The sequence below is a fragment of the Betta splendens genome, chromosome 5 (assembly GCF_900634795.4).
Source record: "Betta splendens chromosome 5, fBetSpl5.4, whole genome shotgun sequence".
Taxonomy (NCBI): domain Eukaryota; kingdom Metazoa; phylum Chordata; class Actinopteri; order Anabantiformes; family Osphronemidae; genus Betta; species Betta splendens.
Window position 1 is genome coordinate 16,781,664 of NC_040885.2, and position 26,921 is coordinate 16,808,584.

At 39.2% G+C, this 26,921-nt stretch overlaps 3 protein-coding genes across 26 annotated transcripts in view; 2 read left to right on the forward strand and 1 right to left on the reverse strand.

Moving 5' to 3' along the window:
• Window positions 1–9,055, forward strand: part of LOC114855266 (plexin-A2-like) — a 56,486-nt gene extending 47,431 nt beyond the window's left edge. The window contains exons 23-32 of one of the 2 annotated variants that reach the window (XM_055508993.1): window positions 122–188; window positions 535–681; window positions 1,862–1,940; window positions 2,519–2,622; window positions 3,851–3,947; window positions 4,540–4,739; window positions 4,837–5,006; window positions 5,306–5,518; window positions 5,955–6,105; window positions 6,926–9,055. In XM_055508993.1, coding sequence (XP_055364968.1) covers window positions 122–188; window positions 535–681; window positions 1,862–1,940; window positions 2,519–2,622; window positions 3,851–3,947; window positions 4,540–4,739; window positions 4,837–5,006; window positions 5,306–5,518; window positions 5,955–6,105; window positions 6,926–7,021 — 1,324 coding nt within the window. In that variant the 3' untranslated portion in view covers window positions 7,022–9,055. Of the gene's footprint in view, window positions 1–121; window positions 189–534; window positions 682–1,780; window positions 1,941–2,518; window positions 2,623–3,850; window positions 3,948–4,539; window positions 4,740–4,836; window positions 5,007–5,305; window positions 5,519–5,954; window positions 6,106–6,925 lie in introns of both variants that reach the window. The other variant, XM_029150282.2, reaches the window with a different exon arrangement.
• Window positions 1–26,921, reverse strand: part of LOC114855320 (olfactory receptor class A-like protein 1) — a 99,576-nt gene that overhangs the window by 71,374 nt on the left and 1,281 nt on the right. For 5 of the 21 annotated variants that reach the window (XR_005897704.2, XR_008694742.1, XM_055509005.1 and 2 more), the window contains exons 3-6: window positions 21,366–21,468; window positions 19,264–19,359; window positions 18,292–18,440; window positions 18,006–18,196 (exon numbers count right to left, since the gene is read on the reverse strand). The exons of 2 other annotated variants lie outside the window; for them this stretch is intronic. The gene's annotated coding sequence lies outside the window, so the exon portion shown is untranslated. 14 more of the 21 variants (XM_055509007.1, XM_055509006.1, XR_008694741.1 and 11 more) reach the window with 14 other exon arrangements.
• On the forward strand, window positions 14,194–26,646 carry si:ch211-286o17.1 (hematopoietic progenitor cell antigen CD34). 3 transcript variants are annotated; one of them, XM_029150452.3, is made up of 8 exons: window positions 14,194–14,394; window positions 20,951–21,052; window positions 21,244–21,434; window positions 21,902–21,982; window positions 23,166–23,286; window positions 23,493–23,545; window positions 24,417–24,566; window positions 25,164–26,646. In XM_029150452.3, exons 1-8 carry the CDS (start codon window positions 14,316–14,318, stop codon window positions 25,350–25,352), a joined length of 966 nt encoding a protein of 321 aa, XP_029006285.1. In that variant the 5' UTR covers window positions 14,194–14,315; the 3' UTR covers window positions 25,353–26,646. The 3 variants fall into 3 exon arrangements, with proteins under 3 accessions (XP_029006285.1, XP_029006287.1, XP_029006288.1); XM_029150454.3 differs by having other exon boundaries at window positions 21,289–21,434; XM_029150455.3 differs by having other exon boundaries at window positions 21,313–21,434.

Below are 26,921 nucleotides of genomic sequence, written 5' to 3' on the forward strand. Positions count from 1 at the left end.
TTTTTTGGTTCCACGAACTCCGGCTCTTCTATATCTTAAATTATAGAAGAATAATCAGAGTAGTTCAACTCTCTCTGGGACGTCTATTGCCAACAAAGTGTGCTTTATTCTTGTCTTGCAGAACGGAATCTGTGGCGGAAAAGATGCTGACGAATTGGTTTGCCTTTTTGCTACACAAATTTCTCAAGGTAAGGTGGAGTATTTTTGCACCTTGTTGCTGTCAATAGCTTGAAATGACACTCAAACAGTTGTGTTTAAACGGACATTTGTGGCAACATTTATTTCAATAGTGTAAAAGAAATGTGTTTTACTGCAGATGTGCTGTGGGGTCACACATATATCAAGCTTTGCCATTCAAAAATAGAAAAAGTAGCTCTTTTTTTACCTTTTATACAACTTGCTCTAGTTCCTAAGTCTCATTGCCTGCACTGATGAATGCTGATCTGTTTCCTTCCCTTCACTTCTTTTCTCTGCCTCACATTTCCCTTTCTCCCACCTTTCGCTCTAATCTCTGGGTTTTCTTCCAAAACTAAGGAGTGCGCTGGCGAGCCTCTCTTCATGCTGTTCTGTGCCATCAAACAGCAAATGGAGAAGGGACCAATAGATGCCATCACTGGAGAAGCGCGTTATTCCCTCAGCGAGGACAAGCTCATTCGACAGCAGATTGAATACAAGACTCTGGTGAGTTATAAAGACATTGATAAAAAATGAAAAAGTTAGACATTTTGTCTGTAATGAATTTTGTACATTTCTTGGCAAGAAGTCATGACAAATACACAGAAATGTGGCATTTGTCTAGGCTGTGTGGCTGTACTTTTATAGAGTCTATGCATATTTATATAGTTTAAATAGCAGGATGGCAGTGAACAAATAATCTGCCACAGCCAGATGTCCATTCCATTGGTTCATTTAAGGACATTCAAACTTTCTTCAACATGTTGTAAAGAACAGCCATTTAGTAGATGTAATTTTTATCACCAATTTCAATCTTCGCTTGATTATTGTGCATATTCAGTGTCTAGTTAGGCGATGGTTTGGTGTTCACTGCCTGGCTTTCTATTAGCATGCATTACTTTCATTTTCAGTGTGTTTTCATTCAAAGTGACTTATTTATGGAGTGTAGACAGTGACCGCAGAAAGACATGTGTGAATGAACAACAAAGAGCTTTACTGAAGATCACGCCATCAACTCTGTAAATAATGGCTGACCTGCTATTTACCACAATGATACAGTAGATGCCAGCACCCAAGTAGTTAAATTCCGTCTAGAAAATCAGTCAGTAACTTTTTACCCTCATGAATGAAATAATAAAACTGTAATAAAAAAACAAATCATACAAATCGTCTTACAACTATAGATATTAAGTGTATTTTCTCTTTAGTTTCTACTTATAACTACAGGCCAAGAGTTTGTGCCAGTATAACGTACAAGGACCTCACTATTAAAATGTAGCCAGCTCACTATCTCCACCAGCCTGTCAGAATACCTTCCTTCCTGCTCCTTTAAGTCCAAAGCTTAGCCATCCAGTGACAGAATGACACCACTGTGGTCGCCATGCTGGAGAGTCTAGGTCTCATTACTTGTTTAATGCCCCCCCTGAAGCTGCACAGTCACTTCCTGGAGGTGTGAAATTACATTTCTAGCCAAGATCCTCTCCACCAGGACAGTTTGGTGAGGGGAAGGTAATGAAAGAACTTCCCTGGCAAGCAACACCTTTTTTTCTGCCTCCTTCTCTTACTCCTCTGTCCCCTCTCATCTCTCCCCATCCTGCACGCGTAGACGCTGAGCTGCGTAAACCCAGACAACGAGAACAGCCCAGAAATCTCTGTCAAGGTGCTCAACTGTGACACCATTACCCAGGTAAAGGAGAAGATCCTGGATGCGGTGTACAAGAATATGCCCTACTCACAGCGCCCACGAGCTGCAGACATGGATCTAGGTGAGAGCATTTCTGCTTGGATTATAAAGCCTGAGTTGAGACATTTAAAATTTACCACAGGAGAGGATCTGTTGGAAAAGTGACAGTTGGGAAAACTAAACATGAGTTAAAACATGTTGGGTGAGTTATCACAGATGTTACACTGAGGATGTGTGACATCAACAAAGAGCTCAACATCAGCTCCTGGAAGAGCGCGCCCTCCCCACACCTGTTTACAGCTCTAATCAGAGACGCACTGTAACACTGACGTTAAACCTCACTGACAGCGCACCTACACTGGGCTTACACCCACCACGTGTCACCCACTACTGAATGACTCGGCACAAATCCTGCTGACACACATCTTCAAAGGGAGTAAATAAGACACCTGGTACTGTAGGTACCGGATGGTATTGCTTCAGGTTTGTAGTTACGCCTTAAGGGTTATTTTAGGGATCTGGGATTTGGAAAGATCACTTTGCTTTGGGCAGCTTAAGTCCCCGTGAAGACACCATGTCACCTCTTTGCAGACTCACAATCATTTTAATTGTCAAGGAAAGCATGCGTAAAATAATCTGTTCTCTGTAATTTTCCCACAGAGTGGCGTCAGGGCAGGACAGCTCGCGTGGTCTTACAGGATGAGGACATCACCACTAAAATAGATAGTGACTGGAAAAGGCTCAACACACTCATGCACTACCAGGTCTGTTACAACGTTAGTGCTATAACTGTCTCACTAACAAATTAGAAAATCCCACGTAGCTTCTAAATACTGCGATATTCAACACACAGTAATATTTACAGACAAATACAAAAATTAATCAGGTTTGTGGAGTGGTTATGTTTGGACATTTGATAATTACTAGCCAGCACATTATTCTGTGAGCCCACTGCTCATTTCTGCTCTTATTAATACAGAGTATTAAAAGCTGTTTTTTTATCGTCAAAGCTTGCTGTACATTTTTACAAGCATTTGAGAATTGAAAACTGTGATTATATATTTGTTCGAGGCCATCACAGCAGACTATTTATGAAGGACAGTAGTTCTCATTCATATTCATCACTGACTTCACCTCTGCCAACACATTTCCAACCTCCTGGTCACAAAGAGGCTTAGCCAGTCAAACATGCCATTGTGTGTCGTAAACATCTTTTTCTTTTCACTCATAAAAATGACCGCACAGGTCACCACATCAGATGAGTCACCCTCTGTCTTTGAGTCAGTCTTTTGTCTTGAGCATAAGCTTTAAGCCAACTACTGTACACTGCTCTTACCCCAACAAAGAAATATAAGGACAAGAGAAATCAAACAAACAAGGTCTGAACCGAGATGAATGCGCCTACTAATAACTGTCTAGGAGTTAAAATCTTAATCTCTCTGCCAGGAATAGAGATGTTTGTTTGGGAAGGGATTTGTATTAGCTACTCTAGATTTAAATAACACACAGATCATACATACCACTTGGTGACCATACTTCCCTCAACATCCTTACTTTCAAATATGCAATAAATTCTGTTCAAACACTCGTAACTGAGTGCTGTGGGTCACTAAATATTTAACAGATTAGAATCTTCTGCAGTGCAGTTTTGTACAGATTCATATTTTCTCAAAATATTTCCAGTATGTATTAGTGTAAAAACCTCATACAGTAGGTATTCTGCATTGATTACTAGTTATTTGATAGCCACAGGTAACTGATGCTTAATTCCTTTTTATATTTAGCTGCTGATGAAATGATTTTTCTCCAACAAAAGGCTCTTATGTTTATTGTGAGGGTTCTAATTAATTTGCTCATGAACACCCAAAGCATCTGGATCAGTTTACAAATCCTGGCCTTTTGGTTATTATCTCACTCACAAGCATTATTTCTTTTGTCCAAACACTTGAAGCCACTAATTCATACAAATAATAGCTCTACTTTTGTCATCAGGTGTCTGAACGATGTGTGGTAGCCTTGGTTCCCAAACAAATGTCATCTTTCAACATTCCTTCTTCCGCCAGCTTCCCACGCAGCATCAGCAGATATGGTTAGTACTGACGAATACAAGTATTCATATTCATCCAGTTTACAGTATCTGTTGGCACCATTCAACAGCCTGTTGTAAAAGACTTTGTCATATATCATCAGCACTATGAATAAAAAGGGCATTTTTTAACATTATTTTCAGTCGCCAGATCTGTGCATGAAGATGTTTAAATATGTATTATATCTAATATGCCGTTTTAGTTTTATAAAAGGACATTGAAGTTGGTTAACCATAACACCCATATGAGCTTATGACACATGTGATGTACAGTAGAGACAAAACTCAAATCACATAGTAAGAACACGTCAGGGCCAAAGCCCAAACAGACAGCTTGTTTTTAGTGAGTGCATGCTCGTATGACTTCTATGACAACAAACAAAGTTATGACTTCAAATGTGTTGATAGTGTGAAAACACACAAGCCACTGGCTCACTTAGAGACTGCAAAGAACAGTCTGTCATGAATTCAGATGTGAGGAACAAAAGTGACTTTCCTTCCGTTTTATGCAAGCCTAGAATGCTGATTATGAAAAAGACTCATCTATTTATAGTCTGAATCTAGCATTTTTTAATTTAATACTTCTGTCATCTAGGTATGGATGTGCCCTTTCGCTCCACTCCTACCAGCCCTGACAGCCCCCACTCCCGCGTGCCCATGCTCACGCCAGACCTGGAAAGTGGGGTCAAGGTCTGGCACCTAGTAAAGAACCACGATCATGGGGACCAGAAGGAGGGGGAACGTGGCAGCAAGATGGTGTCAGAGATCTACCTGACGAGGCTACTAGCAACAAAGGTTCAATACATTACATGCAGCAGGGATAATAAAGCACTTCAGATAAACACTTTGAAGCTGCTTCACATAAAAACCACTTCAACTCCGTTTTCTACAGGGAACGCTGCAGAAGTTTGTGGACGACCTGTTTGAGACTCTCTTCAGTACCGTGTGTCGGGGCACCGCGCTGCCTCTCGCAATCAAATACATGTTTGACTTCCTGGATGAGCAGGCTGACAGACATGGCATCAATGACATGGATGTTCGACACACATGGAAGAGCAACTGGTGAGAAAGATTTAGGACATTCTGCGGTGGCTTATTTATATTCCAAAAATGGATCAACTGTGTATTTTATGAACCCTTTCGACCATAGATGCTGGGGGAACTTTTACCTCAGACCTCAAGTCTTTTTTTCTGTTCTGTTGACAATTCCTAACAGCATTTATATTCTATCAAAACCAAAATATTAAACATGTGTTTACACTGTAATATTTTTGCTGATTTATATTGCTTTAAAAATGTATGTATAGTTGTGTAGAAAAATCTGTGTTTCTGTCTCAGATTCTCTTTTCTCTCGTCTGCAGCCTGCCACTGCGTTTCTGGGTAAATGTGATCAAGAATCCCCAGTTTGTGTTTGATATCCATAAAAGCAGCATCACGGACGCCTGTCTGTCTGTGGTGGCCCAAACATTTATGGACTCCTGCTCGACATCTGAACACCGCCTCGGCAAAGACTCACCGTCCACCAAACTACTCTATGCCAAGGACATCCCGCATTATAAAAGCTGGGTAGAAAGGTGTGTATGTGCATTTGTGTTTGTGTACACGTCAAAGACACAGATAAAAGGATTATAATTCCCTAAACTGAGGATTTGTTGGATGACATCATTTCTACAGACTCAAATAATTTAAGTTATTACTGACATTCGTTTTAGCTTCAAGTGAGGTCAACAAAGATTGCACTTATTTGGTTAAAGGTCTATACTAGTGTTACCGTTTAGTTTAAGCAGTATGCTATAGAAAAAAATGTATATTATAACGTAGACTGATTTGACATTTCTCATCAGTAAAATGATCAGAATTGATTTAAGGAGAACTTAAATGTATGCACAGTATATTCCGATAAGCAGAGATCTTTAGCTTTTCACAATAACAGAGTGAGTCACAGTAAAAGGCTCTGGTACTGTATGCATGAACACATCCTCAACACTGAGTGTCTGTCTCTCCTCTCAGGTACTATGCTGACATCAACCGCCTGCCGGCCATCAGCGATCAGGATATGAATGCCTATCTGGCTGAACAGGCTCGTCTTCACTCCAGTGAGTTCAATGTGCTCAGTGCCCTCCATGAAATCTACGCTTACGTCAGCAAGTACAGCCAAGAGGTGAGGCTCAGTCAACACAATAACATGGACATTGACTAAGTGGATACAATAAACATTGTTATATTGAAACTGGATCAAATATCTGTGTAATGTTAAAGGTATTGTTTGTATCGGAAAGTTCAAATTGTCCATATCATGTCTGCATTGTCTTGGGTGAAGACTCAAAGGTTGGTTCATGTGTACCACTCTCACAATGTGGTACAATAAAACGCTGTGGTAAACTCACTTGTCACTGCTCGTTTAGGACTAAACAGCAGACAATTACAGCTAGCTGATGATCACAGTGGAGGACTAAGCAGCTGGATGTCTCACTCTAGAGTCGTTTAGGCTTTAAATTGCCTGTGTTGCTCTGTGTCAACTGGCTTTATGAAACATTCACTGTTTGCTGCAATCAGAACTTAAATTTGAACTTTTTTCCAAGTGGTACTTCGATGTGAACTGATATTTTAATGGTTTTGATCTGGAATATGTCAGACAGTAAAACTGTCCATGATAATTTGATAGAGAGACAGTCACGGTACCCAGTAGTTTAAAACCCAAAGATGATAATACTGTAGGCACAGCAGCAAACCAAGAAATTTGAGGAATTATTCATTAAATATTCCCTAATATTTATACAGATGATAAAAACAAGTCTGGCATGTAACTATGATCAAACTGAATGTAAAATATTCAACTGAGTAGAACTAATGTGGCCTACAGTTGCTACTATTGTAAATCTGTTGTATTTCATTCATATTTTTTATTTCTTCATACAGTATGTACAGTATTATGTCATTGGTCTCACTGCTTGTGTCCACTTGTGTGTTTGTGTGTTTAGATAATTGAGGCACTGGAGCAGGATGAACAGGCACAGAAGCAGAAACTGGCATATAAAGTGGAGCAGATCATCTCAGTCATGTCTACAGAGAGCTGAGATGTTCAAGGACTCGCCTACAGTATACATGCGCATACGTATGTATTTACGTAGTACATTTGTGCACGTTCAATCACATACAGTACAGATACACAGAGAAGTAATGGACCTAACGTAACACAGATGCAAGCAGACAATGCACGTACACAAACCACAGCGCACATCAAACAGCAGATTGTCCCAAAGCTCGACTTATGAATCCAGTGTCAGTGTTTTTTTCTGAAGAAACTCCAACAGGCAAACATCCAACTTCTAAAACGCTCGTACAGAGCAAGAGGGAAAGGATTTGGGCCATCACGGTTGCTGAATTTGCCACCAATTCATTCCTCCTGGGAAATGGTTTGTCTTTGTAGTTTGTGCTTATACTAAATGTGTGTCTGGCATGGCTGGAGCCCTGAAAAGAACAGCACTTAATAAAGACTGACTCAACTTGAAAAGTCACTGAAGGAGCTCGACAAAGACAGAAGCCAATTTAATGGCACAGCACATGTGGCGAGACAAGGCTCAAAGTACTTTTTATATGTCAAAGATGAAGGACACTTATTGCAAACTACATATCACAAGCTTGGAGTGACATTGCCATTTGGAGCTATTTGAAGCAAAGGTGTGTAACTTAGTATTGTTAAGCCTTTTCTTCTGGCCTTCTAAAGGTGTAAAAGCAGTAACTAAAGACTCCGACATTGTTACTTCTCATTTCCTCACTTGAAACTCCTTGCCATGAGTTATTTTTGTTAACAGTTAGAAAGGTGGGGATTTTCCAAAATCCGCCATGGACTGGACTCTGTAAACTGCATCTGTCTCTTCAATAATCCCACACTGAGGGAGCATTACTGTACCTTTAACTCTGAAATATATGTTGAGGTACAGTATTTCTAGACCCCACCCCTGGCTTTTTGTGCCAAATATATGTCTCATGTTTCATTCATTTTAAATGGTTCTGTAGAGGCCATTAATAATACATGCCACTGTACGGAAAAGATCCCATTTAGGATAGGGAGTTTTGTACAGTGGTGATATATAGACCACTAATTCAGCCATTCAAAGATAAGTGGAGACCAAATTGAACTTTAGCAGAAAGCATGATTAATGATGCTAGAAGCCTGATCATGAATCAGATTAGCCTAACCCTGGCCATCAGTGCCACTCCCCCTCCTCCCCTGTCTCATCAGTCATTGTTTACATCGAGCGATACTTGAAATGCACCAAGTGTATGATATTAAGAACACCTGCTGCTTCTGAGAAGTAATCTGTTTAGATTAAGTAAGATGAAGGCTTTGATGCCTCGTTGATTTTCCCAATAAATCCACTTTGAACATTACCTGGAACTTGCAGGAAACAAGCTGAAGAAGAAATTTTAACCCTGGAGACCTGGAGATGTAAGAAGCTGCAGCTCAGCATGGAGCAGGTGTTTCTTATATTTAGTACAGAGAGAGGATATACTAGAGGTGATATATGTGTTTGGATCAGCAACTGGTCCTTGTAAAGTCTTGCTCTGCTTTGTTTTCTTTACTGTTAGTCTTACATTCAGCGTACATTTTGCCAGACAGCTGTTTGTCTCCTTGCTGCTGTATTTGTAGAGTGCCATATCAAAATTTTTTTGATTATCATGATGAAAAAAGTCGATGGAATCCCATTAATTCAGGATTTTAATTTTGATTACTCTTTCCATCCACTGAAACTCTCTATCCACTTCCTTTTGGAACACCTTTTTAAAAACATTTCAGTATTAGTGGGGTTAACATACACCCTACCGGACCTTAAATCTAGTTAACCCAGTAGAACAAGATCAATTAAAATAATCAATGCATTTCCTGATAAATGTTGCAATGTGACTCAAAAAGACTCATTTCATATGTGGTATGATCATAATTTATAAATGTGTTGTGCAATAAACTGTCAGATGTTTAAACTGTAATGTTTTTTAACTATATATTATTGTATAAATACTGTACATAAAGAACACTCCTATTTTGCGAGGAAAAAATTCACTTTGTACCGTTGTTATACATTAAATTCGCAGGTGATGAGAAAAAATCTACGCCTTATTTCTTTTGTTAAGTTCGAAACGGTTAAGCAGAACACAATGACTTTGTGTTTACAAAAAGCCAAATACTATTGTGTCCTCAAAATGCTTCATTTGTACGGAAAGCACATTTTTATGCCTGACACTGTGCTGACATACCTTCTGATTCATTTTATAATGCCACATGATATAACGCAGAAGAAAACACAATTTCACTGTCCAAAGAATCATTACATGACTCAATTCATGGCTGCTAAATTTCTAGGTTTTAAATTGTGCATATATAATGTGTCTGCTGTTAGAGAGGTTTACTCAGAGATTTGCCACACATAATGCAACTAGAAAATGTTCTCTTGTTGTGTGAAGGGCCCACTGGCATATTCATTTAATAGCTTAACTGTAATGATGTTTCCAAGTAGAAGCATAAAATTAATGTGGTGAAATAAGAGATGTAACCAACATTCAATTTTACAAATAGGCACAAAGTATATCAGATAGGAAAATCTTACTCCAGCTTTACATGGATAAAAAATGTATTACTAATAGTAGCTATAAACATTACTGATGACTGACTTATGGATATTCAGGAATCGTTCAGAATCAGAAGCCCTTAAATTCTATACATACTAGATGGAATTATTGTCAAGGTAATTTATATAATTGTGAATATTTTAGATAAAAATATTTATTTCATTTGCAAATATAATTGTTATTATAATTTTTCCTCAGCTGTTTGAAATTTCTAGGCTGCATGTCTGCAGTTTCAGAAAAAGATAAGGATAAAATAACTCTGAAGTGAAAGTGAAAGAGTTTGTATGGACAGTCTCTTAATTTATGTTCCAGGAAGGAGTTTTGGGGAAACTTTTAATTTGGGAATTGCTGTCATTGCTGTGAATGAAACCCAGCTTTTATTTATTCTGACTATGAGCATACATGTTTACTATAATCTTACTAAGGAAAGTGCACACGAGATGACAAATACCCACTCTCTGAAAAGAAAGCACATGAAACCAAACAGAACTTGAGTCTGTAAAAAAATCAGCAAAATATCCCAAAGAAAATGATTCAACCACTTTGAATTTCTGAAAAAAATACAACTCTGTGTGTTGACCAGCCTGACAGAATGATGAACAGTGTGCTCTGCTGTCATACTGTGACAGTATTTGGTACGGCATGTGAGCAGTGTATAGGGGCTCCTGTGCACTTACCATAAGCAGTCAGAATTCATTATTGATGTTTAACCCTCAAGGCTCTAGGCTAGCAAGAAAGAAGATGGGGGAGGGGGGGTCTATATGAAAGTCCAGGCACTCCAATATGTACCTAGCAGATACAGGTGGGGGCTGTCTCAGTATTTCAAAGAGTCCTGTTCGGCTTCAACCCTTCATCTTTACTATGTTGTTTTTTTCTTTTGTTTGTCAAAGTACATACAATCAGCAGCCAACAATTCCCACACACGTGCAGAGGAGGATCATTAGGACTCAAGCCTCCTCTTCTGCCAGCTGAGTAAGCTGCAGGATATGTTCTGGATACACTGTGTGACTGGATGGTACCAGACAGGTTTATGGAGCTACTATAGCCATTAGAAAGCCATTATTCTTCCATCAATCACTGACAGTTGTTTCATAGTATCTTATTCAGCTCTGAACTATGATTGATGTAAGTATTTTATATATATGACATACAGTAAAATAACAGTGCAGTGCTTAATTCCTGTAAAATCACTGGCTGCACACTGACAGGTGTAACAAATCCTCATCTTCTCCTGCTGCCCAGAATACTTTATTCAGGGAAAAATTGACCTTCCACACAGGCTGTAGATCTTGAGGAATAATTTAAACAGTGGCTCTAACTGTGAAATGAATGCTGAATGGAAAAAGCCGTGGTGTTTTCATGCGCATAGCACAATCCAGCAGAGTTAGTTACAGAGCCTTGTTTGTCGACAAGGCTCTGTTTGACTGTCCGTTAGCACAGAGTTGGGTGTGTATTGTGTTTATCATCAATACAAGCAATAAATAAGCATTAAAGAACGGAAAATGGATTCAGTTCACAATAACATACCATATGAATAGAAGCTGTACTTATGTCCAGCAGAATCCTACACCAGTCTCATGGTGCCATCTCCTGGTCAAAGGCATTCTCACAAGCTGATTGATACTGGCTATTCAAGACAGAACATTCATTCATTAGCGGTCCACAACACTTGAAACACAAGCTGGAACCAGAAAAGAAGCAGCTGTAAAAATGTGATGCAGTAACGGTCAAAGGTTAAACATGTGGCAGTGACAAAAACGTGTCTGTTCAACGCTGACTGCTTGATGAGTGTGATTTTTTGTGGCTGTATTGAATGTTTTATTTTTCTGTAGTGCATTTTAACTATACAATAAAGAATGTGTATGTATGAGCATATGCAGGCCATGTGGTGATTCTGAAGCTTCTGACATGGATGTACAACACTGTACTGTGCAACTGTTAACCGAACCCACAGAGGGACGTCCCTGGTGTGCTCTTCGTTCTGGGAACAAGCAGCTTCATTAATTCAGAACCTCCTTGTTTTCTTTTTTTCCTTCCTCCATCTTACTCCTTACTCAAAAGGAAGCAGCCTCGCTGAACAGCCCACAGAGTTAACAGTAAACATATGCTGCAGTTTGAAATTAAATCCCCTCCCATAACGGCCCCTCCTCCCAAACTTTCCCTCACTTTCCCGCCTCCTCAATTCATGTAATCACTCATGAAGACAGTTTCCTCCTGCACAGCTAATGGGTGAGCTTTCTGGGATTCAGGTCTCCTACGTTTGAAGCTTTACAAAATATAGACATTACAACATAATGGGTTTCTTTTACTGTGTGTTTAAAAACATTTTACATCGCTTTTTACTACGCTTGTTTCATCCTAGATAAAACAGCCTTTTTGACTTTTCATAGAGTTTTTGTGTGATATGCATAATATAGATTATAATCACCCTAACAAAACCTATATAGCAAAATAGTCTTAAAATGAACACAGACAGAGCTGCAATTAGTTAAATACAATTTGGGTTTATTGCTTCAATCTTTTTTCTTCCTCTAGTATTGACCAGTTTGATTTTTGGCTTATTACAAAATAAAACACCTTGATGACCATTTCTTTTCTCAAAGGTTCTGACCAACTCTAAACACCAAATTCATATTGTGTCTGGACTTAATACAAATGGCACACACACCTTGAGAAAAAATAATACAGGACATATATGGCTAATAAGATATTTAGCTATTTAACAGCCATCGGTTTGTCAGCTAAGCCTCTGTGATCCTAGCAGTGTCAAATTAGCAGTTTCAACTTTTTAGCATATGCTGTCAGATCTGATGTCTGAATCAATAAGAAAAGATATTGGTTACGGTAGCTGTGACATCTTCCCAACAGTCCCTTTGTTTTGTTGTTTTCTGTCTAAGATGTGTGAATGCAGATGTGTGAATGCGTGTGTATGCCTTGGTTTACCATAAGTCTTTACCTTCATAAACAAAAAAAAAAGACAAAGATAGAAACAACAAAAACATCATTCTTGCCCACAAGCAAAAAAAAAAGCACTTCAGAATTTTTTGTGGCCTTTAAAGTACGATTGTATCTAAAGGGAACTCTTCCTGTGAAAGTACAAGCATATAAGGATGTTTCTTTGATGAAAAAAGTAAAGACCTAGTACTTTCTCTGGAGCTTCTCTTTTGATATTAAACCCACTACCCAATATTCTCCTGAGACACTACATCAAACATTTCAGAAAGCACTTCATACATATGCTGAATGCAGAGAACCATCACATTCGGTAATATATACTTGCAAGCTAAACCTATATACACTCTATGCACTTCTATCACAAAGTATTTCAAGTACAAGAACATATGTGGGTTTTACGAGTTACTGTATTGAAATAAATAACTTTATGAAAAAAAGAAAAACTGAATTGGGTTTGTCCCGCTGGCCTTTGTTAAGGTTAAAAAGTTTTATTTTGCTAAAGGCAGCTGTGATTCAAGCAGACTTAAGCAGCAGAAATACTTAACTAGCTAACAGCCTAATGAATGTTTTACTGGGGTGACATGATTGCTGCCGTCCAGCTGTGGCTGCTGTAATGGGCATGCTGCTGCTTCTTCTCCTGAGCTTTTCAGCAAAGCTCATCTAGAGTCACAGTGAGGGGCCAATATCTCACCTCAACACCCTGCCGGTAAAGCTGAATATTTGATAGGGGTCTGGCAAGAAGGAGCGGGGGTAACTGAGAGGAAACGGCGTGTTGGGGGGAAGGATGGGGCCAAAACAGGGACAAAGGGACTATGGGCACTAAGATGGTATCAGATTACACTGTTTCTCAAGCATGTAAGACTTAGCTGTGGACCCGCTCACGGCTTTTTTTCTTTGTGTAAGAGGGTGGGGCTTTTTTTAATAAGTCATTTAGCATACCTTCACCAGTGGTTCCAGATGTGTGATTTACACAGAATGAGAATGACTAGCAAGAGAGCTAACAAAACAAAAAAGGATGCTAAAGTTTCAGGGGGTGGCTACATTCAGTGTGAAAGGTTTAAGCAGAGCAGTGGTGTCTCCAGTAGTGGGGAAGCAGTTGTTGATTGATGGCCTCGCAGAGTAGTGGGGGCTATAACGGATTAATATCATTAGCATAACAGTGGTTGGCACTTTTGTTTCGGGGATGATATTCTGCTCGGTGGTCTATCTCTGTAAGGCTATTAAGAAACAGTGTCACAGCCTATTGTCAGCTATCACCTTTTATTGTGAGTAGGATTACTCCTCCCATCCAGGCTAGATTGGCTGCTCAAGTAGACTGTAACATATTGGGAAGATAAAGTAATAAGCACTGATCACCAAAGCATTTGAAGCAAAGTTGCAGCAGACACTTCACATTTTTCACCCCATCATATCAGACAGAAACTGCCTGATAAATCTCTATGTATAGTAGAAACATTAGGAAGCATTTGAAGAATGTGCATTCCAAATACACAACATCACAAAAACAGCCAGTTCTTTTCCGTCCTGTAGTCGTCTTCTTTTAGGGAGGTGGGGGCACAAAGGAAGGGTTAAAGTAACCAGTGGAAGACGGGGTGTAGGGCTGGGCCTCAGTTTGGGAGGAGGATGGGGGAGGTGGCTATATAAAAACTGACAGAACACAAGTGGTGCTTTATTCACCCAGTGCCAAGGAAACCCTAAACTGCCCAGGCTCAACTAGCATTAGCCTTTTATTTTTTCCTCTCTTTTCACTCACACCTATCGGACGTGTACAAGCACAGGACGAGAATGGCAGCATCATCTGCACAGCGAAAAGAAGTGCCCTGCAAAATGTTGGCTTTGCTGGTCATCACCTCACTTTTTCATGGTAAGTAGTAACAACTCAATGAGCTGGGCAAGGAGGGTGGGGTTGGATAGGAGTACTCAGCTGAATGTAGGTTTTAACCCTACAACCCTTTTACTCACTGGAATGCTAACATTTAGTACGTAGTTGAAAAGGTTCGATAAAGATCTTTAACTGGACCCAGACAACAAAACTATACGTTTGCAGAATCCTATGACATTATTATCTTACATCGAAAACCTTTTGGGTAATTTTAATGGTATTTTAAATTATGATTTTACATTAAACTCTCTAACTTATATTTATGCATTTTCAAAACTAAACAGCTTGTAATTTCCCATAAGTTTTTTTTGCTCTTTTACTTAAAACCATCCGAGAACTTTCATCTGATGCTTTGCTATTTTGCTGACCTGGTTTCCACGATGTTCAAGGAGTTCGAAAAATGTGTATATTTATTTTAAGCTTCTTGTAATGTGAGGTTGTAATGTGAGTTGCAGAGTCTGTGAGAAGTGGGTGTGAACTTCACATACAGTACAATTGTACTGATATTATGGGGGTTCAGAGAGGCAGCAGGGATGGCCATATAACAAACGATATGTCAATCCAAATTTCCCGCATGGCTGCATATGAATCATTTCTTATTCTCTAATTAGTTCCGAAAAAGTAGTGTTACTACAGTGTATAATTACATTTTTATTTGTAGTGCTTGAAAAGGATAAACACAATCCACAATAGGTCAAACTAAGACCAATGCAAACCTGTACATCCAAATTACAAAAAAAGCCATAAATAAGGCAATAAACATTAAAAATGTTTTTACAAATAAGATGTATAAGTCTGTGTGATGCATACAATTCAACTTTAAGTGCATAAATTGTCCCTATTAGCAAGAAAAACAATCAAAGATGAAGCATTTTCAGAAAAGCTACTTCTGTAAAACTTAGTAACTTCTGTCAATAGTAAACAAGGTAAGTTTTGTTCAAAACAAACATAAACTGAGCCTAGAATTTTGAGCTATGACATAGGAATGAATTACGCATAGTCACCTGCAAAGTTCTATTGGGGCTAAAAATAAAATCACACATTAAAAAGCTTAATTAAAACCTGCTGGCTTGGCAAGAGACAGTTTATGGAAAAGAGATCATCAGCAGTTTCATTTGCTTCGAGCATATCAGCCTATGAATTCAGAAAAATGCTTAAAAACACTGCTGCATTCAGACTTAAAGGATTCCATTTAGGCCCTGGCTTTGCTGTGAAGTGGTTTTAGGAGGCTCTCTAGTTAAGTAACAAACCTTGCCCAACTTTGCTGCCAGCCCCACAGCATATAATTATGTGCATCTTTGTGTAGTATCCACTGGTGTAACAGATGCACCAAAGAAACTATGTAAACAACAGAGTTCATTCCTCCCATGTAGAAAATAGCACAGAGTGGGCAGAGTAAAATCACAGGCATTCTGCAAGTAGACCTGAGCAAACATAAACAGTATGTTTATGACTTTGTTTACTTGGGATAGTGTTTTCCTCTTGTCTTTCCAGTATCTCTCACATCAGAACTCCAACCTCAGCACTTTGTATACAGCATACTATCTTTCCTCAGTATGTTCTCACAGATAAACCAGCTTTATCAGTGAATAAGGAGATGCCAGTATTTCTTTGTTATCGTTTTTTATAGTTCAAATTTTAAAACCTGCAGATTCTTCTAAACTAATTCTTAAATACAATTGTGGACAAAACTAATTTGAGACTTTAAGATTTAAAATAGACATTCCCATTCATAGTAAAGGACAAAGCAAGGAATATAGTGGGCAATTGTGCATGACTCTGCGTGTGTGTGTCAGTGATATATTGGTGCCAATTGAAAGCAGATGTCACGTTTCCTGATTATGGTCCGTAGAAACAGGCACTGTGTTTTCGATAAGGCGCTGTAGTGGCCTCGGGGTTGGGCTGGGTGAATGCTGCAGCTGGGCAGCTTTAGCTGTAGCAAGTGCTGTTTCAAGGGCCTGATTGAAACCATGAGATCCAGTTGTTTCTATGCCAAGAGAGAAGAATGGGCTGAGTTGTGCTATTAATCGCTGTGACAGGAATGACAGGAGAGGGGGCGCAATGGAGGAGGGTCATGATAGTGGGGTCAGCAGTCTGTTGTTTCAAAGAGGGTAGAGTTGCATTACATGTTTAACCTTAAGGGCCTGGGCTCTAATGTCACATTCCACAGCACACTCTGGCAAATTCAGAGAGCAGCATGATGAAATGATGAAATGAAATGAAATAATGAAAACTAAAAAACTAAAAAAAAAAAAACTATGCTCATTTATTTATGCAGAATGATTACATCCAACAGGCAAAATAAGAAATGTACATATAGAATCAGAATCTATTTTGGTATTTGAGGAATAATATTTATATATTTTTTTTTAAATGTGCATAGTTAGAGTTTATAGCATAATGTTGGGAGGGCATATTTACAAATTATCAGAGAAAGGCTGTGTCAGAATCATTTCATATTTCTGCTCCACATTCTATTCTACTTCAAAAATCATTTTGTGAGAGTGAGTGAGCAAGAGAGGGTGTGGTATGAGACTTCTGGCTTCTGGATCAAATTTCAATCTAATTGACACCAGAGTAATGTCAGAGGTTTCCCCAAGAGGTACCGTACTTTGACATTAGGAATTCGAGCTTAATCCACAGGCAGCAGCAGATGGAAAAAACCACTTAATCGATGCGTTTTTCCAATTTTCCTGCAGCATCATGTAGGTTCAAAAAGGCTAAAATAACTTTAACTGTTTTCTATATAGCGTAATATAATACATAAAGAGCACCTGTACTCAAATTAGCTTTTCAAAACGTAAATACTACAAGGGATGGTTTCATAGTTTATGTTGGCAGAGTTCCAGATGTTAAGTCGGAGCACCCATGATGCCCCCATATGATCAACCCCTGTGCCAAGATCCCATGTCTTGCAGATGCATTTGTGAGGAACATTTCTAGGATACACTGCACACTATATCTAGAAGAACGAGGGAGTGATATGACTCCAGACTGCTATTAGAAAATCCTTGGATTCTTTAGACTCAGCAGGAAGACATTTACTAGTACTGCTTCAAAACACTTTGACATATGGTAACTATTTCATGATGCATTTGGTGGAAAGGGTTCTAGTAGAACATCCATCAACAGGACATGGTGGTCCTGTAAGTTGTGCAGACCCCACAGTATACACCAAAGAGGGTTTTTCAACCCTCATCGGAAGAGGCCAGAGGCCCCAGGGGTATGAAGCTATATTTTTGCAGTAGGTCCCTCTTCAACATGGAGCACAGAGTGTTTTGGATGCCAAGCAATGCTATTGGAGAGTCCCCAACTAAAGCTATTCAACAGCTGGTTTACACGTTACGTATAGGTACGCACTATAAAAAGGTTTACAGTGAATTTGTGGTAGGCTGCATGTATAAACTGTTTTTTATAAAAAAAATCTCAATTGCTCTTATTCATTTTAAGACTAAACTTAATAAAAAGCATTTATTTTTTAGATGACTTTACAGAAGCTGTGCCTTCGTGTGGACATTCTCAACATTTAGCTATTATTAGAAATTACAGGAAGGTGAGGAGTAAAAGGTGTGCTCACTGAGCCTACATCTTACCTAGATAGATGCCTGGGATTAGCAGTGTGTGAAACCATCAGGGAGACTTGGTGAGGAGGAGGAGGGTGTGGAGCTTAGGCTTCCCTTCTTCTAAAGCCTGTTACATTCCTCCATCCTGAGTCCCAAGAGATGGGGGGTGTAGGGTGGAGTATTTCCAGACCACACTCTTCAGAGTAATCTGGTGGGAAAATCTTCAAGAAAGCAATGAAGTCAGGTTGCATGCTGTTTAACATATGGAGTCAGAGAAGATTATGACACGTATGATTTAAAACTAGCAAAGAATCACCGTTAGCTGTGGCTCTGACTGAATAAGTGAAGAATGAGGGCAGCGAGGTGATGACAGGTTAAGAAGTCACGTTGTCAGGATGACACAGAGAGCTGGGCTACAGATGCACTGTCTTGTAGAAGTACAAAAGGTACACATCCGGAGTACAACTACATTAGAAAAGAAAAAACTGTCAAACATGAAGGGTTGGCTTCAAATGCACACAATTATGAAGATTTGAAAAACAAAACAATACTATCAGTCAATTAGATCTCCATTTTTCTACACGTTAGTCATGATAGGCAATTAAATACAGCTGTTTTACTCCACCTAGGGTGCGGTCATTCAGGATAGTGCGAATGTGAGTGATGACTGGTCAGAGTGGTGGGCAAAGTCTGGCTTTGTCAGCAGCCTTAAAAAACAGTCTTGTTTTCATGGGACTACAAAAACAAGCATGTTGGAAATATGACGTCCTTGGTGCCATGACATCACAAGCACAACACTACTAAAACAAACAGTTGCTTTAATTGGTGTGGATTTAAAAGGCCTTCTAAATCCCCTTTCTTAGTACCCAATCAGAAACCAATAGGTTATAACACCACAGACAAAATGTTCCTACCTCATCTGCTACAACTCAACTGCTGACAGGAAGTGAACATACAGTTACTACAACACATTTCAGCTGCCACAATGCGTCACTATTTTAAGGCGAAAACTTTATTTATACCAGGCCAACCCAGCCATTTTGAGCCTCATCCTTGGGTAAAATAAACAGACAGACCAGGCAGAAATGGAGGGGCGGCAGCTGTAGGCTACAGGCTTGGAGAGTTCTCTACAAGATGAACTTAAGAAGGCTAGAAAGCCCTTGACCTGATATTGTGCCACACCCAAATCCTCCTAATAGTGAACTAGACGTGCCGAACATAGTGACATGACTTACTAACTTTGGCCAGATGAAACCTGAAGATACAAGAGAATGTTTATCGTACTCACAGAGTGTAGAAAATATTCCTTCCCCCATTCTGTATGAGACAGCTGCTATAGACAGTTGGTACACAGAGGTGGGGACCTCCTCTGAGTTTACACCTGCTAACAGAGCACACACCATGTTTTCTCACTAGCTGTGGCACTTTTCTGTCAACTCATTTAACTGAAGCGATGGACGTGGGTCACAATGCCACCACTGTGTGTACATGGGCCTTTTCTGCTGGAAGCTCAATTAGAGAAAAAACTGTGTAACACATGAAAAACATTAAATAAAACTGATATATTGTGATATAAAAATAAAATCTCTAGAAATCTCTAGATCTCTATCTCTAGAAACCCTAGTAGCATGTTGTCTTCCCCAGTGTGTTTCAAGATCAGATTCAAGAGCAGGTATTTTCTCACGGTAATGTGCATAACATAAACACAATTCCGTGGGTTGTGTTGGTGGTGGTTTGTTATTTATTGGACCCATGAGACAATGAAATGCGACCCAGGAAGTCCAGCTAGAAGAAGACATTTATGTGTTTAAAAGCCTATTACACACCAAAACATACCTCATAGGTTAGTAATCCTAACAGATAGCTTTACAGATGTTTAGCAATTGTTGTATCTTTGACATTTCATGATAAGGGCTGGCAACAGTGTATGGTCATGGTCAAAAGTCACATCTACAAACTGAAAATAAAGTCAACTAAAACTTAAATCAAATATTTGTGTGAACTACTGGAGAATGATAGAGCCAAAGAGTAATAAAAGACCTGCAGAGGCACGGGGAATATTATGGGAATATTTTTTCAGTGATGTAAAGCTGTAGTTGTTGGAGATCTAAGTGAAAGGAATGCATGCTGGCTTTTGTGGTTTGAATTCTGGATCACATTTCTGCAATTTGACCTCATCACTGCAATAAAGACCTGGAGCCAATAAGCTGGACGACTACAGGGTGTGGTGCCATAGTTTAAGAATTAGTCCAAAGAATCTAACCTGGCACCACAACATAACATAAAAGATGAAACATTTGGTAACTCATTCCAATTACAGTCATATATTTTAGAAGATTTTCTTATGTCTCACAGTTCTGCCTAAGTGATGAGTCACTGTCACCAAACATTTTTTTAAACCTCACAGTGAAACAGATTACATTTCAATGCAAATGACGTGATTCACTGACGTGTAAACATCAGTCATCTATTCATCAGTGCCGATGACACTAGAGATGTGGATGGATGTGGATCATGCTGTGACCACATCAAAGAGCTGAATGTTAATGCAATAGGATCAGTGATGTTTACATGATCTACAATTTATACAATCATGCCTGTTCTGCAATAAACTGTTAATGGAGGATAATACTTCTGAAGGATTGATTTAAAATGAATACTGACACAAACATTCCTTATGTTATATAGGTTGTCGCAGACAGGAAGTATGTTCTGTATGAAAACCTGCAAGCTCATAAATATATAAACACCAACAGATAGATAATTGTGACTTTTTCATGAAGCTCACAGCACTGGTCCCAGTGGGAGTGAAAGGAGGTCAGAACTATTTGCTCAGTCTGTGCAGAGGTATTATTCCAGTGGGGGTTTAATTATGAACTCCTCAGGCCTGACACCTGATTTAATGTCACACCATGCCAGCTGTTATGATGTTTTGATCACTTAAAATGAACACAAATGGTTCTTTGATTTTACAGCAGGAGTCACAACAGGGCAAGATGAAGTTGTTGCAAAAACGCTGTCACATTTAGGGGAACAGCCACGAGGAGATGCAATTCAAAAGACCACAAAAGCTCCAGGTAGGATGCACAAACACAGTCAACTGTACAATCCATTTTCTTAAATAAACACCCAATATTTACGTTATGTCTAAGATACTGTATGATACTAGTGTTCTTCAGCAACTTTGGAAGCAAATTTCAGTAGACGTTACCATTAGGAAATACCTGAAATTAATGCTATATTAAAACCCAACATTTTGCTTTTTCAGAGTCAGAAGGTTCACAAGTACAAATTTTGGTTTTACCTACACTAGAACTGACTTCACAACCTATGACAGAGACAACAGTGGAGGCAGTAATGGAGAAAACTGAAGTCCCCTCATCTACTCACGTCACTAAAACTGAAGCACCAGAGACCCCACTTCCCGCCAGGGGTGATGGTCCCCAGAACATCCCAAAGGTAAAGGATGCCACCTGTTTCAGTGGCTGACATTCTGTAATATAACATATAGAAAACAATTTCTTAGTTAATTAGTTAAATATTAAATATTTTAAGTCTATTCTAGAGGATAGGTATGTATTTATGTATTTGCAGCTACATGCATTTGTTTGCTGTTGTTAAAGATGTGATGCTGCTACAACGGAATACAAATTTTTAGCAAATGAATAATTCATGTTGTATAGGTGGGACCATCTGAATCTCCCATTTTTTCTGTGATAATCAAACACTTGCTTAGGTACTGTAGTATGCTGTGCTTCGGGTCCATTCGGAATTCCTCTAAGGTCATTAAAAAACACAAAATGGTAGAATATGAATAAAAGAACAGCAGGAACCAGAATAAACATTCTTCTTTCTGTATTTGAGTGTGACAGTCGGAATGTGAAGTCACTGCATAATCAGAGTTCCGGTCTCTCCCTGTGCCACAGGATGATGTTGTCTGTGTCAGCAAAGAGGCGGTCCAGGACAAAAATGCTGTCAGTCTAAAACTCAAGTCCTCCTCCAACTGTGTAAGTTTTAAAAACAAACCCTTCCTTTTGTTTCTTTTGTATCTGTTTATACTATATGGAACACATAACATCTGCTTGATGGAACAGAAAGAAAAGTATGTGCTTCTGTGGCACTAACACCACAGAGTTTTCTGAAAACTGTGTGATCTGACGGTTTCAGAATGCACACACGCAAACCAAAAAATACACCAGAAAGGAGAATAGTCAAATATTCCCAGCTGGATATCAGCTTGCTAAACATAAGCTCAGCAGGAAATTCCTTCTTACTCATTTCCAGTGAAGCTGAAAAGTTGTGTACATTCTTTTTACCATCTACTGTACTTCTAGGATGAGAAGGAGGTTTTGGTGCATAACTGAGCTGCGAGGGCATACAGAAAGAGGCGCAATGGGTGGGCTCACAGCTGTAGCAGAATCTTTAAGGCAAAGGGGCCTAAAGATGTAACTTGGGTGGATTAGTGTTTAGAAACACAGATTTCCCATTTCTTAGACAGCCTGCATACAGCCTGAGAAGTCAAATGCATTATTCAACACTAGAACAACAGATAAATAGCTGTAAGCAACAGAATATACAACAAAGTATTGGATTGTGCTCCCCTGTATGCTTCTTAGAGAACTCCATTGATCTGTTCCTATCCACTCAAATATCTTTTTCTCTGCCCACTGTAAATGTGGTTACTGTAAATGAGGTATTTTCATTCTACCATCTTAGATTCTTGCAAAGCATCTATTTGTTAGATAAAAACTGAGTTTATAATGAGGAAACTGAAGCACTCAGGAAGGTATGTGGGCTTTGATGCCTGTACTGACCTCATACAGTACACACACGTATTAAATGACACGATTATGTAGTTGTACAGAGATTCAGATACAGGTCACGGTGCCCTGCCCATAACTAACTATTTAACAAGCTGCCCTGACTGTAACTAAATATCTTACTATGTTAAACAAATTATGCTGTGGCAGACACATGTTTATATCAGATTACACGAGGGAAAGGGGTCACACACAAGGCGGTCACAGCCCTTATTGGATTGAAAACAAAACAAGGTCAAAAAGGAGAGAAGAGAATGTGTCAGTTTTGTAAGGAATTAGGAATTTGGGATTATTGGAATTTTAGAACGACTTACCGTAATAAAAAAAACACATGCAAAACTAATTTGAATTAATTTTGATCTGCTTGCAGAAAGACACAAAGGCGAAAATTCAAAGCGTTCTGCAGGAGCTGTGCGGTGAGGACTGTAAACTAGAGATCTACCAGGAGGACAACTCAGATGAAACCATTGTGTCTGGAAAGTATGTTGAAGGTCAGTAACATCAGTAAGATAAAAACATGACACAACACACTGTTACTCTTCTCTATCTTATCTCTATTAGAAGATAATATTCAGTGTCATAACATATCTCTAAAGGCCTGTATTAGATAAGTAGCACATCTTTCCAAGTATTGTACCACTGCTGCCATAAATAAATACACTTTGATAGAAAAACAAAGACCTTGTTTTTTTTGCAGATGATGTTACAGGCATGGCTCACAAGTTCAACAATGTCAACATCAAAGACAAGGTACAGTGACCCCTTCTTATACCCTGTATAATAAGTTTGCTATAAACAAGTACAGGAAGTTTATTTAGTCCAAATATTTTGTAATGCTCAATCCAGTTAGGAAATGTGATTAAATGCTTAACTGTGATTCTCCTCCAAATGACTTCAGGCTTGTTTTTTTTCGACGCCATAGTGTGTTCAGCCAAGATACTGCAGGAAGACAACAAACCAATGAAATAAACATCCCATAGTAGTCAAAGTGTGCATGAACTAGATCTAGCCACAATAAATCTGCTGGCTGAGTCAAACTGCCGGCAGACAGAAAAGGACATTAGGGAGAAGGAAACACTTTTCTCCAGGCCCTGAAATCCCTGGATGACAGTTAATGTGACAAACACAAAGCTTACAAACAGCGCTGTAGTGAGCTGCAGAGCATTTTCCTTCCTACTACCCAGGGACCAATCTGGAGTGTTGGGAATGCCTGTCGCGCCCATCTGTCTTTCTGCATTTGCAATACACTACTCTCCCCTCCTTAGTTCACCACACACTGAATGCCTCTGAATTCTTCAGTGTAACTGGGTGAAGTATGCTCGCTGGTATGTTTTAGTCTAAACACTGCTTTTTGCAGGTACCTCCCTATAAACAAATGCTTTGACAAGGTCAGTTTTGATAAAAAAGATTAAATGGAAACTGGATGATAGATCTGACCGTCCATACAAAAAAAAGAATCCCACACCTTGAAAACATCTGCATCTAATCTCTCCGTCATGCGTATCACTTTCAGTTAGTCCAGAGGTTTCTTGGCCTGTTAAAAGCACTCTGAACTCCACTCGCTTTCAATACAACATAAAAAAAATCTAACTCACATTGCTTTGCTCTCATTTGTTTTCAGACTGATGTGGAAGAAGCGGTTCCACGTTGGGGGAGGAAGTCAAAGTTGGTCCTGGTTTCCTTGCTGCTGGCCGGCCTGTTGCTGGCTGCACTGTTGACAGCTGGTTATTACCTCAAGACCCATCGTAAGAACTCCAAAGGAGTCCGACTGGTGGGTTTTGTAATAAACTGACTACTATTCAGCTATTAGATAAAATGAGCCAAGACGGACCCTGACATGCCAGCAACTCTACGATTTCCTTTTTAGCCTTTTAATACACTGGCTCCTTCAGTGCTTCATTGTGGGGTAAAGCACAGCATTATTATTTGACAATGAAAGCGCTTGTTTTAACTGACCTAACCTGAGATAATGTAACCCCACAAGAACCATTTTCTAAATGGTTCACAGTCTCTACTTGATTGAAAAAGGGTACATATTCTGTAGACTTGAGGTCAATAAAAAGGTTAACCTCCAGTCAATCCTTTACTCAGGGGAGGACACGCATGTCTCATGTGTCTCTTAAGTCAAAGCAGCATTAAGCCCTTGCTTAGGCTTGTGCTACAGCCTTAAATTAGGCTTGGTGCATGATGTTATCCTCCGGTTTGGCCATTACAGTACCCACTCCCTTGTAAGCATGCACACAGCTGCAACCCATAAACTTCATTAACAACAAACAGATCTGTTTATTGTTGAACAACACCCACAAAACCAAATACATTTTCAATTACCACATGCTTCATTGTTTGTATGTGATGTTTTACTCCCTAGGCTGAGTCTTTCCAGGTGGATGAGGAGAACCAAGCTAACACCCTGGTGTCTGTGGCACCACTGCCCCAGGAGCCCGTCGACAAGCCCACGGTCAATGGAGAGTCTCCACCAGAAAATGGGAACAACCCTGCCCCCACCACCAACGGACACTCCCAGACCCAGACCCCGGTGGCTGACACAGAGATGTGAATGGTGACACTCCATCCACCCGTTCCTGTAGCCATCACCCACTGGAACGTAAAACATACAAGCCCCACTGCTGCCTCAGAGACTGTCCACACACAACTCAGTGATAATAAATGCATTCACTTACACTCTTAGGACACCGATGTCAACTAAAATGAAGCCTACAACTACAATGACATAATGACGATGCCTGCAATGTGAAAAACTTGGGATCACCGTCCTTACAACATACACATGCACTGTGTTTAGGACCAAGACTCAGATAACTAACTCGGATTTGTTAGTTGCTGTGAATTTATTCTAGCAGTAAGATCAACAAAGTAATGCCAAATGAGAGCTGCTGATCCCAGACACATACACAAAATGCTCTGCTATTTCAATTAACAACTGTAGTGCAAGGCATCAATTAAAGCCAGGCAGCTGAAAGAAGATTCATTTCTTTACAGTGTTAAACTAAACAGATGTGTGACTATTTTTACAATATCATTCAGGAAATGTTTTTAGGTTTTTTAAAGATTGTTAGAAGCTTTTAAGTGTAAGACCGTGGAAAAGAAGTAAATTCAATAGATCCATCATGTTTGGATTTACTAAAATGTGCTATTTTTATAAAGACTATGTTTTGTTATATTAAACTTTAAAATGTCGGCAAACAGTTTTTATTATTACTCTTAATAAGTCTCATAGAAGCAAAAGACCAGCTTAAATACAGTAATATTAGTTACACACAGTGTAATTAAATGGATTGCACCAAACATGACCTTTAGGCCTAATGAAGAACTGAATGATGCTTAAATGCTTTTCATGATATGGGAATTCCAGAAATGTGTGAAAACAATTTGCCTCAATATTTTAGAACTACTGACCTTGTGTAATTATCTGCAGCAGTATAAAGCATCTGTTTTTCTTACTGCTGGTAATGTCCAAGATGAGCTAACATTATGTTTTCCATCTCTTACCACCAACTATGGGAATGCTGCACTGCAGTATCCTTTTCAATTCAGAGAGGAATGGGAAATGCCCATCCCTCATGTTTTTAAATTCCTATACTGGTAAGCAAAACTACTTCTGGGATGTCTAGCTTCCAACCCAGCATTCAACAGCTTCAGCCTTCTCAAGACTGACTTCCTTAGAGGTCAGAGAAAACGTTTTTTTTGTTTGTTTTGTTTTTAGAAATACACAATTGTGCTTCTCTTTGTAACAACTAGCTGCTTTCATATTCCACTGCATGTGTAAATAAGCCTGCTTTCTCTGTTAGTAGTAACCGTGTCTAACTCATAAACTGTGATTGCTGACAATCTGTGTGGGTCTTTTTCAGCTTATTTGTGTTGTGGTTTCATGTTTTTAAAAATGTTGGAAACACATGCTTTTAGCAAACAAAGGAAAAGGTTTTACAAAAACAGTGATACATCCAGTAGTTCCAAACAATAATAAGCATAATAAGCTTAAATAGCATGATCCTCTTATGTACAGTAAATACATGTATGTGTGTGTGCAGTTGATATAGCCACAGCAAAAGAACTGCTGATTTCGTTCCTGTTAATGAGACTTTTTAAAACTATTATTGTTACACCC